A 19,044-nucleotide genomic window follows, 5' to 3' on the forward strand; every position below is an offset into this window, starting at 1 on the left:
CTTTTACATACTATTGATTACATTATCATGTTAACATTTGTTTTAAGAATAAGGGCAGTATCAGTATCCCAACTGTGTAAGATTACGACCCATAACAAAAACCGACACTTTTTTTCTAGTTTATTTATCACAATAATAATACACACACCATGCAGATAATCTTCTTAAACCATAACTTAAACCCGAAACATCGAACATTATGAGAGAGATGTCGAGTTCATAACGGTTGTTATTAGCGAGCGTGTGTTAGCTTACGGGGAGTTAGAACAGTGTAATTGTCAGAGAGGAATTAATGGAAAGCAGAGAGAGAAAGACAGAAGATTAAAACATGAAGAGAAAAACATTAAAGATGAGGCCCAGTACAACTACAACTGCCAGGCTCAGGGGTTCCTTGGAGTAGCAATTAAGACTTTCTCTTTCCTCCATTTTTTTCTTCCTTCTTCTGCTAGATCTTCTTCACCTCCCAACCCAACAACAGTATCAGAAAAATAAAAATAAAAAAATGTAATACAAATTAGAAATTAGTATGGTTTTTTAAGCAGAAAAGTTGGGATTCATTTCATTTCTTTGCTTTCTATTTTGAGACCAAAAAGATGAAAATGGAAAGCAGACATCATCATAAAATGTTCACCCTTACAATGATGACAATAATGGTGTTCATCATTGTTATTACATATCATAACATGGGAAGCAGCATTTTAAAGGTGAATGCTTCCTGGCAAGAAGCAGAGGGTTTACGATTTTACGATGAACGAAGTGATTACAAGATTAGAGCCATTTCTAGAGAGGATCATAGTGCAGTACTTGAAAAGTTCAGGGCTTTGCTTGGATTAAGAAACTTTAACAACAAAATGAAACGAAGAGAGTATGGTTCACCTGCACCGTCTCCATCACCGACTACAATCGAAGATGAAGCTTCAGCCCCTGCTCCGGTCCCTGCACAAGCGCCGGCTATCCATACACGCTTGCATCATCTTCATCATCATCATCATCATCACCAGTCAGCCCGGCCTCGGCCAATGCTGCCTGTACACAAGCTAGACAATGATCAGCACCAAGGAAATGGAACAAAAAAGATAGTTACAGTTGCAGTAGTAGTTCCTACAGGAGTGGTGGTATTGGTTTTTGCTCTTGGAGTTTTACTATGGTTCAGTAAGAGGACGTACCGACATAAGAAGGTTGCTACTGGAACGGCTTCAGTATGTAGCGACCAAGGAGGGGATAGAGAGAGATCAAAGAGCATAACAACTGAAAATTTGGCAAGGAAGGTAACCCAAGACCTTAACTCTGATTTGTTTTACATTGACACTTTATCATCTGTTCTTGAACCGCAAGCATGTATAAGAGGAAGTTCTGATTGTTTGGAGAAATCGATAATGGGAAGCAAGGGTGGTACATCATATGAGAGAAAGCATTCAGAATATGAAACTATACAGATCGAGTCCAAGGAGAGCAGTTCATTGGCTGAAGAGATTATATCAGTTCATGAGTATACAGGGTCAAGCAGATACGAATCTGATGATCAGAATTCTATGAATGCTGGTATGATGGATGACATTGATAAACATTCATCCGAGGATGAATCGTTTCATTCTTTGTGTGATTCGCGCTCATCTAGTAATCGTAATATTCGACTTTCTAATGCATCATATGGTAGTTTTGGTGATCCGGTAGAAATTCTATCCCCAAACCATAGTTTACCAGCAAACCCTCCTCAATTGCCTATATTCGACCAAGAACAGCCAACTGATAGGATAGAAAATGCTCTAAATGGTCTGCAAGCCAACACACAACCAACACCATCTCCACCGCCTCCCCCTCTAGCACCTCCTCCTCCTCCACCGCCACCGCCACCGCCTCCACCTCTGCCCCTGTTTGCACACGTTTTTCCTTCATTCAAAGCTTCTAACTCTTCCAAGGTGGTACATACTTCATCATCAGAATCACAGCAGACCAACGAAAAGGGCTTAGCTCCACCGCCACAAACTCCAGATATTCTAGATGGTCCACGAAACATTCCACCTCCACCATGTCCACCACCATTCCTTAATGGGAAGGCCAGCTCATCAAAAGGTCCCCCTCCACCACCTGGGCCACCTCCTCCATTCACACCACTAGGGAAAGATGGTTCTCCGCTGCCAAAACTGAAACCACTACACTGGGACAAAGTTCGAGCTGCACCAGATCGATCTATGGTGTGGGACCAGCTACGGTGTAGCTCATTTGAGTGAGTATTATATTACTAGTCTCTCTGTCAAAGGCATTTTCTTTTTATAGCACCCAGTTCAGAGCTTACAGAAGGATTTTCTTGCAGGTTGGACGAGGAGATGATAGAATCTCTATTTGGATACAACCTAAAGAATGTACTTAACAATGATGAAGGAAAAAGCAAAAGTCCCTCACCAAGCAAACATGTCCTTGAGCCGAAAAGACTCCAGAACATAACCATACTCTCTAAAGCTCTGAATGCTACATCTGAGAAGGTGTGTGAAGCACTAAAACAAGGTACATCTAAAAAATTCACATCTTTATTAAGTTGCAAAGGACAATCAATCATTAATTACTTGTTATAGTACTGCATAATGACTCATTAACAAAGTCAAGTATTGTCAATAAGCAGGGGAAGGCTTGAGCTCGCAACAACTCGAGGCTCTGGTAAAGATGGCACCAACAGAAGAAGAAGAAACAAAGCTATCAAATTACAAGGGAGACATCAATGAACTTGGATCAGCAGAAAAGCTAGTTAAGGAAATACTGACAGTACCTAATGCCTTGCAAAGGATTGAAGCAATGCTTTATAGAGCCACCTTTGATGACGAGGTTGTTCACCTGAGGAATTCATTCCAAGTACTTGAGGTGAGGTTCAACTTCAAACTCTATGGTTCTTATTTCACCATTGTACCTTTAATTATTGTCCATTTTTGTCCACAGGAAGCCTGCAAAGAGCTGAGATCAAGCAGGCTCTTCTTAAAATTACTAGAGGCTGTGCTAAAAACAGGAAATAGAATGAATGTTGGAACAAGCAGAGGAGGGGCCAAAGCATTTAAGCTCGATGCACTCCTTAAGCTGGCAGATGTCAAAGGCACAGACGGAAAAACTACATTGCTCCATTTTGTGGTACAAGAGATGATACGTTCGGAGGGAATTCGAATGTCAAACAGCATTATGGGGAAGATAGACCGACACATGAAGAGCAGAACAGTAGAGGAAAAGGAAGACAATTACAGAAGGATGGGTCTAGAACTTGTGTCTGGTCTGAGCACTGAACTTTGCAACGTGAAAAGAACAGCATCGATAGACTTGGATGTTCTAGCAACATCAGTTTCAAATCTATCAGATGGAATGTCTAAGTTGCAGCAGTTGGTAAACAAAAATTTGGCTCACACAGAAACAAATAACAATTTTGTCCATGCCATGAAGGCCTTCTTAAACCATGCAGAGAATAACTTAAAGGAGTTACAAGCTGAGGAAAACAATGTCCTGATTAGTGTACGAGAAATCACAGAATATTATCATGGTGATGTGAGCAAGGATGAGGCTAACCCGCTTCGAATCTTTGTTATTGTGCGGGATTTCCTGGGAATGTTAGATCAAGTATGCAAAGAGCTAAAAAGCTTGAAAATACCAAGAACCCCAAATCCTTTGGCTCCATTTCGGTAAATAATACACTTTGGTTTGCCTTCAGAGTTGATAGGTTATCAACAATGTTTGCTTGTTAGTTAGGGGTTTGGAGTGCTTAGATATGAGTTGATTCCACCAGATTGTGTAATGATATTAATAACTAATATGACATGATATCAACAGATCAAGTGTGTTTTTGGCTATAACTACAAAAGAAATAAATTAGTCTAATAGCAATGTTGACCACTAAGTAGTCTGTAAAGCAGCATCTATCAGTAACATTTCCAATTGTAGAGCAAGACATTATTTTTTGTTGTATGCAAGCAAGGCTACAACCTATAATTCACACCACTCGCTCTTTTGCTGACCAAATCCATCTTCTTGCCTTGTTTTGTCTCACATTCAATGATCAACCTTTAATGACACTGAGCACCCTTCTCACAATGAACTCTAGTATACCCACCTTTTCTAATTCACCAAGAGTTTCATACACACTAAAAATATGTCAGACGAGGTAAGAAGGGCAAGTAACTGAGATGCGATATCCATATAATCCGTATGATAATACAATTTTTGACCCATATCTTCTTCAGCTATCATCCAACAAGTATCTCGGATATGCAATAAACTAGCTACTGCCCCCATTCATAAAGAATTTCTTTTCCGGGGCTTAGCCCCTTGTTTGCATCAAAAAAAAAAAAAAAAAAAAAAGGAATAAAAGAGCTATAATTATCCTCCATTCCAACTATTAATAACTACACAGTTCATCAATCACCATATTTTCTCAAAATCTCAACAGAAACCTCATCAATCCCAAGTACTGCAAGCTTAATTGATACACCAAAAAAAAAATCTGCTTTCAAGATTACTCAACCAAGGGCAACCATAGAAAAAATTCATCTCATAATAACTTCAAATAAACCCATTTCCCATTTCAGAATCCAAACTGCTTTACCTTGAATTCAACAAATATAGACCCATCAAAACAATTTGACAAAACACCCTCTAAAATTAAACCATTCCCAGATTAAACTACACATCTCAGAACTTTATAATCCAATCAAACACTATGCACATTGCACATATCATATATTCATATTAGGCCTAAATTGCACAAGTATGCATGTCAAGATAAAATAAATCAGCACATTTAAAAGAAAAAATCACCATAAAATGTTGCATCGAAGAAAACCCACTAAGGCAAGAACAATTTCTGATACAATAAACCAACAAAATCACCATATTATTAAAAACCCAAGTTTGAATTACAAATAAAAAAGGGAGAGAAGTACAAAACCCTTGATTAAGAAGAAGAATATGTTCCAGCAGGAAGCTCCTTGACAAGAGCAGCAAGAGCTTCTGGGTTGAAACCCAGTTCAGAAAGCGCGATTAGGAGAGAGATTGTGTGACGATCAAGCTCTGTGTTTAAGATGCTTGACATCTGAAACACTAGCTCTAAACATTCCTTCGAATTTCTTGCTGCTTCTGAATTCATTTTGGGGTTAAATTGTGTGATTAGGTCTTTTTTGGATTGATTGATGATTTGCCCCAAAAAAAGATTTGAATCTTGAATTTTAGGGTTTTTGAGTGAGGTTTGAATTTTAGCTCCCGGCAAAAATAGCTTTAAGATGGTTTCTTTTATGTTTGATTTTTTTAATTTCCACCCCACTAATGTCCAATTCTAATTGCAACATTTTGGAACGATATGAGTCGAAAATCAATCCAGGTTTGACATAGTAATTAAGGGGCGAATTGGTGAAGATACAGTGATGACTCGATAAGTAAGGAAGTTTTGAATGAGTCATTAGTCATTTTCAAACGAGCATAGTCTTCAATCTACTAAGAATTTTGAGATAATTTAGATTAGAGGTGAAAGCTAATCTCAAAAGCTTTTCAATAACAAGTCATAATTTTGATGTCAATAAGGAATAAGAATGCTGTGAGATTTTACGATTAGCTGTTTAAACTGACACAACAGACAAAACATCTGTGGAGCTAATGTCCAAAAGTGATTAGTAGCTTCTAAATTGTTATGTCTAGGCCAGCTCATTCGTGTCATCTCCAACACATCTATGTCATCTTTATCACTTTCATATCGTACTGCTAATACGATGTGTCAAGAGATCAGAATAAATTATAAATACCCAAAGGTAATTTTATTATTCATCCACAAATCGAGAGAAACACATTGAGTTAGGATTCTTTTCTGTAATCCTTGTGATTAGGAGTGGATTTGGTGATATACTTATTCTTGTAAACACAAATTGAAATAAATTTATTAGTACAACTATTTTCCTAGCTTTGGGTGGTTTTTTAGTCCTTAAGTGGTTTGCTTGAAGAAATTTTCCAACTTCCACATTCTTGTCTTTTTTCACTATATTATTTCTTAATTGTCCGATTTGCTCCTTGATAATTACTCAATTATCAACCATTTTCTCTAACACAAGCTGAAAGTACCTGTGTCAAAAGCCTTGATTATTTTCATTCATTCCATACACTAGAAAGGTTCAATGATCACTGTTTACCTTATCAACTGGTGTAGAAATAAGGGTCCAAGATACTTATTCTTATTCTAAGAACATATTTGATACATTTATAGGGTTAAATATAGTAAACTTTTGATCATGGACTTTCGGAACCACATTAGCTAGGTCTAAATACCATGTTAAATGATCGCTCAATCAGAGCAAATGATGTAAATGAGATTTGATCTCAGGTCTTGAATTCTACTATTTAAGTCTTTAACCAACAAAAGTAGTCGATCATTCACAACTACGTAGTAAGTTGCATTGGTAGTTGAGTTTCATGATTGATTTATTCTACTATATGTAGAGCTGACAAAAGCAGACACGATATGAGTTGGACATAAAGGGGGGGGGGGGGGGTAGTGTCAAGAGTTTATGCCACTTATTACACTATACACGTTTATATTTATAGGTAAGATAAGTGCTGAGATTCTCAACACAAAACTAACATGACTCAACTCTCCTATGGAATATGAAAAAATAACTAACAACTTCTGGTGCTAATGACATATCTTATGATTTAGACGAACTATTTTTAATAATACTAGTAATACATAACACCAACCGAACACGAATAAGGCGAGTTAGTGTGACATGCATGTTTAATTATACCGATCAATATAACTCAACATGTCACGTTTAATTAAACAAACTAGATAGTGCTAAGCTTCTCCTTCCATTTATCTTTGAATACAAACACGAACATAAACACCATACAATACAATATGACATGATGTTAAACGCGGGTCTGGGCTGCACCCGCAAACCAAGAGAGAGAGTCCACTTCACAAGATCAAAGGAGGTTCCATCCCAAAACCATATGGCAATAGGAGGAGTAGCCCCTTAGCCTTATAAAGTGTTTAATTCTCTCTTCTTCAACCAATGTGAGACACTTACATGTGGTGACACTTAAGACTTCAACACATGACATATGAACACAAACACAAAAACAACCTTTTTTTTTTTTTTTTTTTTTTTTTTTTTTTTTGGTTAAACAAAAACTATCTGATTACGAGTATTTAATAATGGAATTGATCCATGTTTTTTTTGGCGAGTCGGGTCATTGGGTGAATTCTCACCCTTTTTCTTTTTGGTTTCTCTTACAGTGTCTACAAAAATCAAGAAGTTTCGGGAAATAACAAGTAACACACCCAATTAAAAAATTTGCCACCATCATAATACTGACGTGTCAAATTCTAATTGGTTCCAACACTAATTTACAACAAAAGTATGACGTGCAATAAAATCACTGGGAAGAACACTCTAGCAATGTCCTAATTAACCTCGTCAAATATTTAAAGTCCTGAACCAACATACAATTTTTATAATAAGCTATAAATATTCAACACTTTCAATTCCAAATTATTCTCATCATCAAAATCAACATTCAACAAAAAAAAAAAAATATTCTCTGTAATCTTATTATAAATTTTAGTACGAAAGTTTCAACATATTTTGCTAAGGTGACACAATTTTGATCTGTAACAATGCGGTGTTCTTCTAAGAATTTGGCATTGTACTTCCTTCTTCTCTTTGTTTCAGGTCAGTTTCTCTTTTACCCTTTTAATATTTTTTTGTCACGTGTATAGAGTCGCAAAGGGTTGTTTGTGATATAGACGGGATTTGATCACATGTCTCGGGTACAAACCCGTATAATCAATCTTTGTGGTTGCCATTGTTAATGTGTATTTGTCATCATATCATCTTATTTGAATTTATGTTGATTTATATGCATCTGATCACATTATAATATGGTTCAAGAATCTGACTTTTTTTTTTTTGTATTTTTTTTAATTTTCAGAGTTTCTGCTAGGAGTGACAGTAGCAGCAGATGATCAAACAATAAAAGGGACAGTAATTGGAATAGATTTGGGTACAACATATTCATGTGTTGGTGTTTATAAAGATGGTCATGTTGAAATCATAGCCAATGATCAAGGTAATAGGATCACCCCTTCTTGGGTGGCTTTCACTGACACTGAACGATTAATCGGAGAGGCAGCTAAGAATCAAGCATCCCTTAACCCAGATCGAACCGTTTTCGATGTTAAGCGTCTTATTGGTAGAAAGTAAGTCCTATGTTCGGAATTAGTTGTCACATTGATAGTGTAATTTAAACCCGTTATGTAACGATTTATTTCTGGTGTAGGTTTGATGATCCTGAGGTTCAAAGGGATATGAAAATGTTGCCTTATAAGGTTGTTAATAGAGAAGGGAAGCCTTATATTCAGGTGAAACTTAAGGATGGTGTTAAAGTGTTTAGTCCTGAGGAAATCAGTGCTATGATCTTGCAAAAAATGAAGGAGACTGCTGAGTCTTATCTCGGTAAAACGGTTAAACACGCAGTCGTCACTGTGCCAGGTAATTTATTGTCGTTTATGGTTATGCATAAGTTTTATTTAACTATTCGTTACTTTGTTACTGTATCAGTATTGTCGTATTGACAAGTAATTGTACATTGATATTTTAACGAAAAGTTTAGAATAAGCTTTATTTAAGTATTTGTTACTATGTTACTGCATCAGTATTGACAAGTAATTGTACATTGATATTTTAAACGAGAAGTTTAGAATGAGAATAGTTCAGATGGTTTCTCATAAGATCACTGTCTTTTTTCTTGTAGCTTATTTCAATGATGCCCAAAGGCAAGCCACTAAGGACGCCGGTACAATTGCCGGGCTAAACGTGGCTCGTATAATCAACGAGCCCACGGCCGCAGCAATTGCTTATGGTTTGGACAAGAAAGGAGGAGAAATGAACATTTTGGTGTATGATCTTGGTGGTGGAACATTTGATGTTAGCATCTTGACTATTGACAATGGTGTTTTTGAGGTTCTTTCCACTAGTGGGGACACCCACTTGGGAGGTGAGGACTTTGACCATAGGATCATGGATTATTTCATCAAGTTGATCAAGAAGAAGCACAACAAGGACATTAGCAAGGATAAGAAGGCGCTCGGAAAGTTGAGGAGGGAATGTGAGAGGGCTAAGAGAGCACTCAGTAGTCAGCACCAAGTCAGGGTTGAGATTGAGGCTCTTGTTGATGGGGTTGATTTCTCCGAGCCATTAACGAGGGCGAGGTTTGAGGAGTTGAACATGGACTTGTTTAAGAAGACTATGAGTCCTGTCAAGAAGGCTTTGCAAGATGCAGGGTTGAAAAAGACTGATATTAAAGAGATTGTGCTTGTTGGTGGAAGTACTAGGATCCCTAAGATTCAGCAGCTTTTGAAGGATTTCTTTGATGGTAAGGAGCCTAACAAGGGTGTTAACCCGGATGAGGCTGTCGCCTTTGGTGCTGCTGTTCAAGGTGGTGTTCTTAGTGGTGAAGGAGGTGAAGAAACTCAAGGTAAACAAAAGAATCTATAACTCTGCTTCCTTGGCCAGATTTTGCTGTAATTTAGACTTTTTTCTGTGAATAATTCATCAGTCACTTTGTTATTAACATGAATGGATTTTATTGCATAATGTTGATTTAGGTCTCCTTCTTCTTGATGTGGCTCCTTTGAGTTTGGGTATTGAGACTGTTGGTGGAGTGATGACTAAATTGATTCCAAGAAACACGGTCATTCCAACAAAGAAATCTCAAATATTCAGCACTTATCAGGACCAGCAGACCACAGTTGATATTAAGGTCTTTGAAGGTGAAAGAACCTTAACCAAGGACTGTCGTGAACTCGGAAAATTTCAACTCTCTGGCATTCCACCTGCTCCAAGGTAATCATCTTGATCAATTTTGTGTTTAGTTTGTGCTAATAAAATCCTAGATAGGCGCTTTATTTTCCCTGCATAGTGATTATGCCTCTTTACTGATAAACTTTTTTGTATGTGCTTTCTTAATTGTAGGGGAGTACCTCAAATTGAGGTGACCTTTGAGGTGGATGCCAATGGTATTCTCCATGTAACAGCAGAGGACAAGGCAGCCAAGAACAAGCAAACTATAACTATCACAAATGAAAAAGGCCGCCTAAGCCAAGAGGAGATAGACCGAATGGTGAGAGAGGCTGAGGAATTTGCCGAGGAGGATAAGAAGTTGAGGGAAAAAGTGGACGCGAGGAACAAGCTTGAGACATATATCTACAACATGAGGAGCACAGTTGATGATAAAGACAAGCTTGCTGATAAGATTGACTCTGACGACAAGGAGAAGATCGAGGCAGCCTTGAAAGAAGCTCTTGAGTGGCTAGATGATAACCAGAACGCTGAGAAGGAAGACTTTGAAGAGAAGATGAAAGAAGTGGAAGCTGTTTGTAACCCTGTGATCAAACAAGCTTACGAAAAGAGTGGTGGCAAGCCTGCTGATGACTCTGAAGAAGACGAATCTCATGATGAATTATAGAGTGTATATACAAAATTAAGAGGCATCTTTTAAATCCCTTTTTGATGTTTTGCTAGGATGTAATGCTCCTATTGTTGGATCTTTAGGATCCAATATTGACAAAATCTGTTCTTTATACGACATTGTTTGATTTAGATTAACAATCAAAGTTCTTTCCTCGATATCTTCTTCCATGTCCATTAGTAGCTCATTTTACTAATATTGGATAATGTATTAGCATACTTTTATGAACTGATGTGATCTGTTAGTTGCAGACTTGCAGTTCAATTATGCCGGTTGAGATGGTGCCATGGCTGCCATCCTACCATCCTGATGCACCACAGGCATTAATTCCTTGGAACAGAATATTCAATGTTGAATTGTTGAGTACCAGGCTAACTGCAATAAAATATACCGCTGCAACTGACTTGCACATATTTGATAAATGTTTAGGACTCCCTGTTTCGGTATAGTGATGTCTGAATGCCTACTGCTGAGATTTGAACAGAATTAAGGCTAAGCGACTACCTGTTTTGGTGTTGTGATATCTAACTGCCTGCTGCGGAGATTTGACCAGAATTGTTAAGGCTAAGCTTTATATCAGGATATCCTCCGGTTAGACAGCATATTTTCCTATTTTCATACAGAGGAAATTTGTATACTTCAGTCAGTTTTGGAGTATTGTTCAGATATATGACTAATGCCTTTCTATGAAGGATATACATTCCTAATTTTACACTTAAGTGAATACAATCAGTACATCAGAACTTTTAACATATGAACAAGTCTACATTCAAGCTCAGTGCGAGCATCAAGATTCACATGTTCAGCTGAGTGTTAACATAAATCTTTTGCAGTAAACTTTAGGAAGGTAATGGTTTGTTCAAATTAAATATCAAAATTTGCATTACTGGCTATGTAGAATGTACAAGTACAATTACATGGGATCACAATCACCTGACCTGCTCTGCTAACTGAGGCGCAAATCAAATGATCAAATCACCAATTGAAACATCTAAAGAGATAAGTTCTAAAGTAATCATCTCTTCCATTTTGAGAGCCTAGCAGATATTCGTTCTTTGACTGTCGTTGAATTTGACTGCTTTCTACTCTTTCTACTACGAGATTTTCGCGGTTTTTTAAACGTTCTCCTCCTAGCTAGACGCTGTTTGCGGATCTCAGGATCTGCCCATCCCTTGCCCCACTCTGAGAAAGAAGAAAATGGCTGTAGTTCTCGGGTGGCTGATAACAGCATATCAGCCTCAGGATAAGCATAAAAATCTTGCTCCAGACCAGATTCAAGATATTTAAGTCCCTGATTAGTTGGCTCGGGGCATTTTATCTGAACACCAATCATGTTACCCCCCTCTCTGATAAAACCTTTGTCATGCATAAGACGAGCAAGACCTCGCCACCATAGCTGATCACTAGCTAGAAATTGCTGAGAATGTTCCCTTATCTTTGTCAAAATCAACCTTAGAGTTAGCCTCTCACTTGATCTGCTTGTCCCCATATCACCACCTATAAGATCATCATACGAATATTCTGCACTTTGCTGTTTGTAGTGGGCAGCAATAACTTGCATGAAAATATTAGCTTCAGCTTTCATATTTTGCAATTCAGGAGGTCCATTTCTGCACACATCACATGACATACACCTCTCCTGATGGAACACTTCCCCAAAGTATTCAACCAATACTTTTGCACGGCAAATAGAAGTATTCATACCATATCTGTAGCAATCAGCTAGCATCTTGTATGCATTTTTCTTTTGTTCTTCACTTCTTTTATTAGGTAGAAGAGTTGGAATTTTAGAAAGGTTTGCATACAGAGTACAATCTGCTAATTTGCTATCTCGTCCAGCACGCCCTGCTTCTTGATAATACGCTTCTAGACTCTGAGGCCACCCATAATGAATAATCCTTCGTACGTTTAGTTTGTCAATCCCCATTCCAAAAGCAATAGTTGCAACAACTACTTCTAGAGCATCTTCATGAAATTCCTTATGGACCCGTCTAAGATGTGACTTTGGCAACTGAGAAAAAGAATCAAACCATTAGATCTTAGAAACTTATATGCCAGATGAAAGAACATGTTTCAATAGGAAGCAAAATACACAAAAGGAAAGGAAAATCCATATTACAAACAAATAGGCACAAGCAATGGTATGAGGATATCTTTAGAAACCTGATAAATTTGGACCTGTTTGGATGTCAGTGTTTTTTTTTTTTTTTTTTTTTTTTTTTTTTTTTTTTTTTTTTTTTTTTTTTTTTTTGTGTCTTGGCAGACACATCAAAAGGACAAAGATCAACATATCTTACTACCAATTGCACCCAATACACCGCCAATATATAGTCATAAACATATACTAAGCTTACACATTTTAAATGAAAAAAAGATTACCGCTGCATGATAAGGCTCAGCCTTTACACCCTTTGCCCGTAGATATTTTGCTATAGCTACTGTTTGTTTTCTGGTAGGAACATATATGATGGTCGGCCCTTGTTCCAAAGAACAACTCGCAGATTGAGAACTTGCTGCTGGCTGTGGAGAATAATGTAGTAATTCAGTGGACTCGCTGAGCTGTACACCATCAACCAGTGGTGTCCCACAAAACTCGCCGCAAGAAACTGCAATGACATTATAATTAATATTAAAATTAAAAAAAAAAAAAAAAAAAAAGAGTAAATTCCATGGATGTGGTAAAGACTTAAGAGTAAATGGCGATCATGTTTAGATGAAAAACCAAATGCAGACATACCATCGAAGTCATCTGCAGTCTGGATGTCATCAAAATCATCTTCCAGAAACTCAACTGATAAGTGATAACTGTCTTTCTTTTGAGGTACTGAAACCCTTTTTTCTATGCGAACTCAACTCATCATCCTGTTCATAAAAATCACTGGTATCAGACATGCTATCAGAGTCTTCTGACGAATCTTCAAGATCTTCCGTGACACTCCCAGTACGGCCACTGCTTTCTTTTGTTGTCTTCTTGTTAGAGTATACGTTTACTAATTCTTGGAAATCCTTAACATAAGATGATGGAGATGTTGTTCTACTATGCATTATCTGCATGATAACAAACCAATAAACATTAAGACCGAGAATAAAAAAAATACATGCCCAGGCATCTAAATTAAAAATCAGCACAACCAAGAGAGATGTTGCAAGACATGATCTTATGAAAGAGAAGACATACTGAGAATTTAAGGTTTGGACGGAAGAATGTTGTAAGCACAACTTTCGCATCCTTTGACAATTTAAGTGACTTGAGAATGTCTTCTCTGACATGATCAGTGGCAGTAGCAGTTAATGCCATTATTGGAATGTCAAATTTCAAGAAATCCAAGCTACTGGCACTAAAACTTTGACGTAACACAGACATTCGCCTACAAGAACAGAGATGATTAATTGAATACATACCATTTAACATCAAATTGATCAGCCTTAGAAACAGCTATGATATATTGATATCCCTTGCTCTACACTTATTTAACACTGAACAGATGAACAATATGAAGACAAAAACAGACAGCTGAGTAAGGTGAATTTCCATTAGCAAAATGACAGTGATATGGTTCTCAACTTTGTCCGCCAAAAATCTTTGGAATTAATTGACCAAGCAGAATACAGTAAGCTCCACAACTAGATTTCTACCAAACTACTGGTAATTTGATATATAAGCTAAAGATTATCAAAAAAAAGGATTAAAAAAATAAAGAATAAAATAAAACATAGCAAAGCTTTAAGCATCATTTGTTAAAGCCTTGTAGTATAGCAAGGAGACACACACCTGCTACTTCGGCCAGCTGAATGTTTAGTTGAATGACTTGAATCTCAAACCGGATAATTAACAATAAGATAACATAAACATATCCCCGAGTTTGCTAGGTCCATTGATAATATTTCTAACAGACAATAACCTGTTGTAAATTTTGAGGGATTCCTTCCAAAAATGATCCAAAATCTTAGAGTGTAATATTCCACCAACATTTGCAAGTTGATTATTACCTTCCCCTATAATCTATAGCTTCTCTTCTTTGCTTCCTCTTCTTATATTACTTTCTCCATTTTACTCCCACCAAACACCACATCTATTCTCTGCATTCCATTTTTTTAATGTAACCCACCCTTCCCTCTCTTTTGTCTGTCTACTCCTTTTGATCCAAATGAAATGAGATGGCAATTGCCCAAGTAGGCCGTTCCTAATGAAATAAGTAAAGAGAAGGCCAGTAGTTCCATTGATACATGAGACAAAGGTGGATTTTGTTAGAAACCTTGCAAGTTGAGATTACTATTAGGAGATAGGGGGAAGAAACTATTGGGAGGAGACTAGTCAAACATAGAACTGTTCAATTTAATTTTTTTATTCAATGGTTAGTTCATTGTTGTTCTTGTTTTCTTGAGAACCAAAAGTAGAAGCTTCATATGATTGAGATATTTTCTAATTTTCTAAAACAAGAAGATATTGAATACATCTCAAAATAATATGCCATATTTGACTGTTGTGAATGCAAACATTAATTTCCACTAATATACTGTACTATCAACTGCAAATACTAATTTCTACTATTATATTATGATACCCCCTCTGTCCCTGTAGTATGGATCCATTTTCCATTTTAAATCCCCAAAAGAATTGGCCGTGCTATTTATGGTGTGGTCCCATACAAGGAATCGAATTAATAATCTTAATTTGATCACATATGGCAGGAAGAAACATAAGGGTAGAGTAGTAAGCCAACTGTTGAGTTAGTTTTTATCACAATCAATGCAAGGTCAGCTTAAAAATGGAAATGTATAAGTAGAAAGTGTACAATAAAAGGCAAGTTGAAGAGAGAGAAAAGACATCTGAATTTTGTACAGAGATAAACATTGGGAAAGATCTCCACCTCTCAAAAGTAAGAAGGTAGTAATTAGTTTAAATACACTAATTAAGCCAATACAATTATTATGCTTGCCTATTAATCTTTCTATTTGAGAAATTCTCAGCTTTCAATAGCCTGACTCTTCTATAACTCTAATAGAGTTCATTGGTATAAAATTGTATTTACATGGTATTACATACGTACCTAAATACTTCTTCATTAATTCCAAGAGCTTTGTTGGTACCAATTTATCAATTGGATTCTATGTTGGTATTAAGAATGATACCATTAAAGCACAATAAAACACTAACATACATTATTAGAGGGAAAATTTTCTCTTTTTATTAAACCAAAAAATCAAATTAAGTACCTGAATTACTAGGGATTCCTAGCAGTCCATTACATTAATCTCTCAACAACAAAAAAAAATGTGGTCCCACCATTTTCCTTTTTCTTCATTTCACTCAACCAAATATTAAACACTGCACCAAAAACTCATGTAGCAATATAAGGAACAGCGAGTAGAATTGTTAAAATGAAAACTACTTGAGAAGTTGAGATGATTATGAAAATCTAATTCTCATCGTAAATCGATCAAATACTTATTGACAAATTTATGGTCAAGGTAAGCCACCCATGTCAAATGGAATATATGATTTTCAGATGGAAGATGTTTTTAGGTTGAAAATAGGTGATAGTTCTTTCTTGCCAACAACCCTATACATCTTTATTCATAGTAAGAAAATAAATGTTTGTCATAATGCCCCAATCCTACTCTCAGCGGGAACTATTTTAAGTTGCTACCATTTACAGTTTAATTCACATTCATAACCATTATATTTGCAAATAGATTATAGAGCTAAGAATTAGACCTCATTCACATTGGAGCACTTCAGCAATTAATGAGATTTAGCTAGCATGGAGAGTCAACAAAAACAGTAGAATTTTAGCTAGGATCTCAACATACAAGCTTTTTTAGTGCATACATAGAAAATAGCAATGTATTAAAACTATGCATGATGAAAAAGAAAGCTGATGAACATAAAGTCAAAAGGCATCAGGCATCCAGGGTAAGCGAGAAACGAACCTGTAATCAGGTCTAAAATCATGTCCCCATTTTGAAACACAATGTACTTCATCGATGGCAAATAAAGCTATTCCACGGTTCTCTGCAAGCCTCTGAAGTGGACTTATTAATCTACATGATAGACCTCATCAGACCTTGAAAGCTGACATGAAACACTCCCAAGTGACACAAGCAAGGCATTAAGAAACACTTCAAATGAAAAACACCACCAGATGATATACAAACTTACCTTAACAATGTCTCAGGGCAAACATATATGATGGAATACATGCCATTCATTGCTTTCTTCTCAACGCTGTTATCTGGTTGTCCAGATCCAAGGAAACATGCAGAGATCCCATGTTTTGCTAGCTTTAAGCACTGGTCATGCATCAAGCTTATCAATGGAGAAATCACAACCACAACCTTCCCTGTCAAAAGTGCAGGTATCTGAAAGCACAGAGACTTCCCTGCAGAAACATATAGGCAAATAGTTATCAGAAGCATTGACACAATATGCACAAAGTCTACACAATGGAAACACATAAGATGCAGAAAAATTAATACCAGACCCTGTTGCTGCTAGAACAAGACAATCTTGATGAGCAAACCAAGCACCAAGAGCTTCCTTCTGAAAACTTTTCAACCCAGAGTACCCAAAATGTTTTCGCAGCAAGTTGTTGGCTTTCTGATCCCAATCAGGTCCGACTTCTGTATCCTCTTCTCTTCTCTGAACTGGAGGCAAACAGTATGATGGCTCGGATAATTCAAGTATATGACTTTTATCAGACATCTCTTCAATATGAGGCCTCTGCACTTCAGACTGTCCTTCAGGATGCCTGGCTCCAGAAGAAGTTGCCTCAGGAATATTGTCAGTTTGCCTCCTTTTCAATTTTCCCATGGGTTGAAGATGATCCAGTATGCTAGACTGTCTCAAGTGACCAAATGGATGCAGTGAAGAGACATCTCTTTTGCGCGGAGGTCTGGCATTCTTGCCCATTGTAGAACAGTTCAAACAGCTTGACTCACCACTACTGCCTGCATACGAATTTGTGAACATGTAGTCAATTACATCATTCAAAGACAAACCTGCAACTTATTATTTTACAAACTTTCAGAACCCATGTCAGTAAAGCTGACAGAAATTGGATTAATCAAATCAACATTTCCATCCACAACACAATATCGCCCTAACAAAATACGGAGTACAACATTAGGAACCCCAGAAACTCTGACCCACATCAAGATACACCCTATATGTTTCAGCATCTAAAAAAATAAACAGAAGTTGGCAATTGGTCTGCAGACTGCAGTCTCATTTTATGCTAGCGCCGCAAGCTGTTAAGCAATGCAATAGACAATAACTTCTCCATTCTCAACTTGATCTAGTTACTAAGCTTGGGTGTTAAAGGTAAATTGTTACATAGAATTGTTGCCAGCAATGTTACTCATCTCTATTCCTACCTATTCTCTCTAATTTCCAATAAGTTATTCACATTTTATCACATTCTACTTCATTTCTACTTTGTTTGTCCTCGATTCTTCGTAATTTAAAGATAACATACTTCATATTTTATACAATTACTAATTAGGTTACTTCACTACATGAACAAGGAAATAGAAATCGCAAATCACTACATACTGAGTACATTCGAATCCCGCAATACATTACATGATTGAAAACGGAAAAAATAAAATAAAAAATCAATTTTAAGCGAAACCCTAGCCAAATTCACAAACATAACCAATTGAAAAGGGGGAAATCCCAATTCGCAATTGATGAAGTTTGATTGAGCTAAATCCCAATAAAAACATGAAAATTCATTTGGGAATGTGGGGAAATTACCAGTAAAACTGCAATGTAGAGGGTATTGAAGAAATTCAAGGAGGTAAAAGAGAGAGATTGCAGATTAGATACTTACAAACCCTAAAAAATTGCGGAAATGGTGATTCTTCTGAAATTTGGTAGTGACTCTTTCTATTGAGTATTGAGCTCTCTAATATTCTCTCACTAAGTTTGAAATTTGAGACCGGTGAAATGAGAAAGGGAAGCCGTCGTTTGCCGCGCAACTACAATTTTGGATTGGGTCGATTCGTTGGGTTTCCCGTCTGAGCTCGCACGGACCGCTAGGATTTGTTATTGCTTGATTCTCACCTTGGACCATGGTCCGTTTTTATGGTGTTCAAAAACAGGTCTAACCCGAAAAATGGATCGGACCGGATTGAAGAGTATTAGTTCGATCACCTAATTACGTAACGAACCATCCAATCCAACCCAATTACCTTGATGGGAATCAAGGTTGGCGTAAAAAAAAAATGTTACGCTCCACTTCTTGTATCAAAAGAATCAATGAAAATAAATTAAACACAAAAAAAAAAAAAAAAAAAAAAAAATGGCCTAAAGGACCGAGCCATTTTTTTTGGCATGGGTGATGAATTTGATGATGCACAAGCATAAAAAAGAGGGGGCTTGGACTCATTTGAAGTATTCTACTTACAAATTTAAATTGTGTTAAAAGTGTCAAATACTTTATTGCCCTTCACAGAACACAGCCTAATTGGATAAATAATGTAGCAAGAAAAAGTTTCTTTATGAATTACAATTTACAATATTACCCAAAGGAAAATTTCTTTGTAAGTCACATT

General features: G+C 36.8%; 2 protein-coding genes and 1 pseudogene across 4 annotated transcripts; 2 read left to right on the forward strand and 1 right to left on the reverse strand.

Moving 5' to 3' along the window:
* The first annotated feature begins 340 nt into the window (after positions 1 to 340).
* LOC145605792 (uncharacterized) lies at positions 341 to 4,109 on the forward strand. Of its 2 annotated transcripts, XM_081661859.1 has the most exons (4): positions 342 to 2,227; positions 2,315 to 2,505; positions 2,621 to 2,856; positions 2,932 to 4,109. In XM_081661859.1, the coding sequence occupies exons 1-4, from the start codon at positions 594 to 596 to the stop codon at positions 3,658 to 3,660; spliced, it is 2,790 nt and encodes a 929-aa protein (XP_081517985.1). In that variant the 5' UTR covers positions 342 to 593; the 3' UTR covers positions 3,661 to 4,109. The 2 variants fall into 2 exon arrangements, with proteins under 2 accessions (XP_081517984.1, XP_081517985.1); XM_081661858.1 differs by having other exon boundaries at positions 341 to 2,227; positions 2,621 to 4,109.
* Positions 4,110 to 7,488: 3,379 nt separating this feature from the next.
* Positions 7,489 to 10,635, forward strand: LOC145604569 (luminal-binding protein 4-like). The gene is made up of 6 exons (XM_081660458.1): positions 7,489 to 7,688; positions 7,948 to 8,215; positions 8,296 to 8,507; positions 8,770 to 9,492; positions 9,623 to 9,860; positions 9,990 to 10,635. Exons 1-6 carry the CDS (start codon positions 7,634 to 7,636, stop codon positions 10,480 to 10,482), a joined length of 1,989 nt encoding a protein of 662 aa, XP_081516584.1. The 5' UTR covers positions 7,489 to 7,633; the 3' UTR covers positions 10,483 to 10,635.
* Positions 10,636 to 11,255: 620 nt separating this feature from the next.
* Positions 11,256 to 18,517, reverse strand: LOC145605280 (ATP-dependent DNA helicase Q-like SIM; annotated as a pseudogene). Its single transcript, XR_014105025.1, has 8 exons — positions 18,321 to 18,517; positions 16,966 to 17,436; positions 16,649 to 16,868; positions 16,420 to 16,530; positions 13,664 to 13,853; positions 13,223 to 13,533; positions 12,865 to 13,091; positions 11,256 to 12,496 (listed from the first exon to the last, which is right to left on the reverse strand). The product of XR_014105025.1 is annotated as an ATP-dependent DNA helicase Q-like SIM (transcript).
* Positions 18,518 to 19,044: the final 527 nt, after the last annotated feature.

This window comes from Chenopodium album, chromosome 22 (genome assembly GCF_948465745.1).
Source record: "Chenopodium album chromosome 22, dcCheAlbu1.1, whole genome shotgun sequence".
NCBI lineage: Eukaryota > Viridiplantae > Streptophyta > Magnoliopsida > Caryophyllales > Amaranthaceae > Chenopodium > Chenopodium album.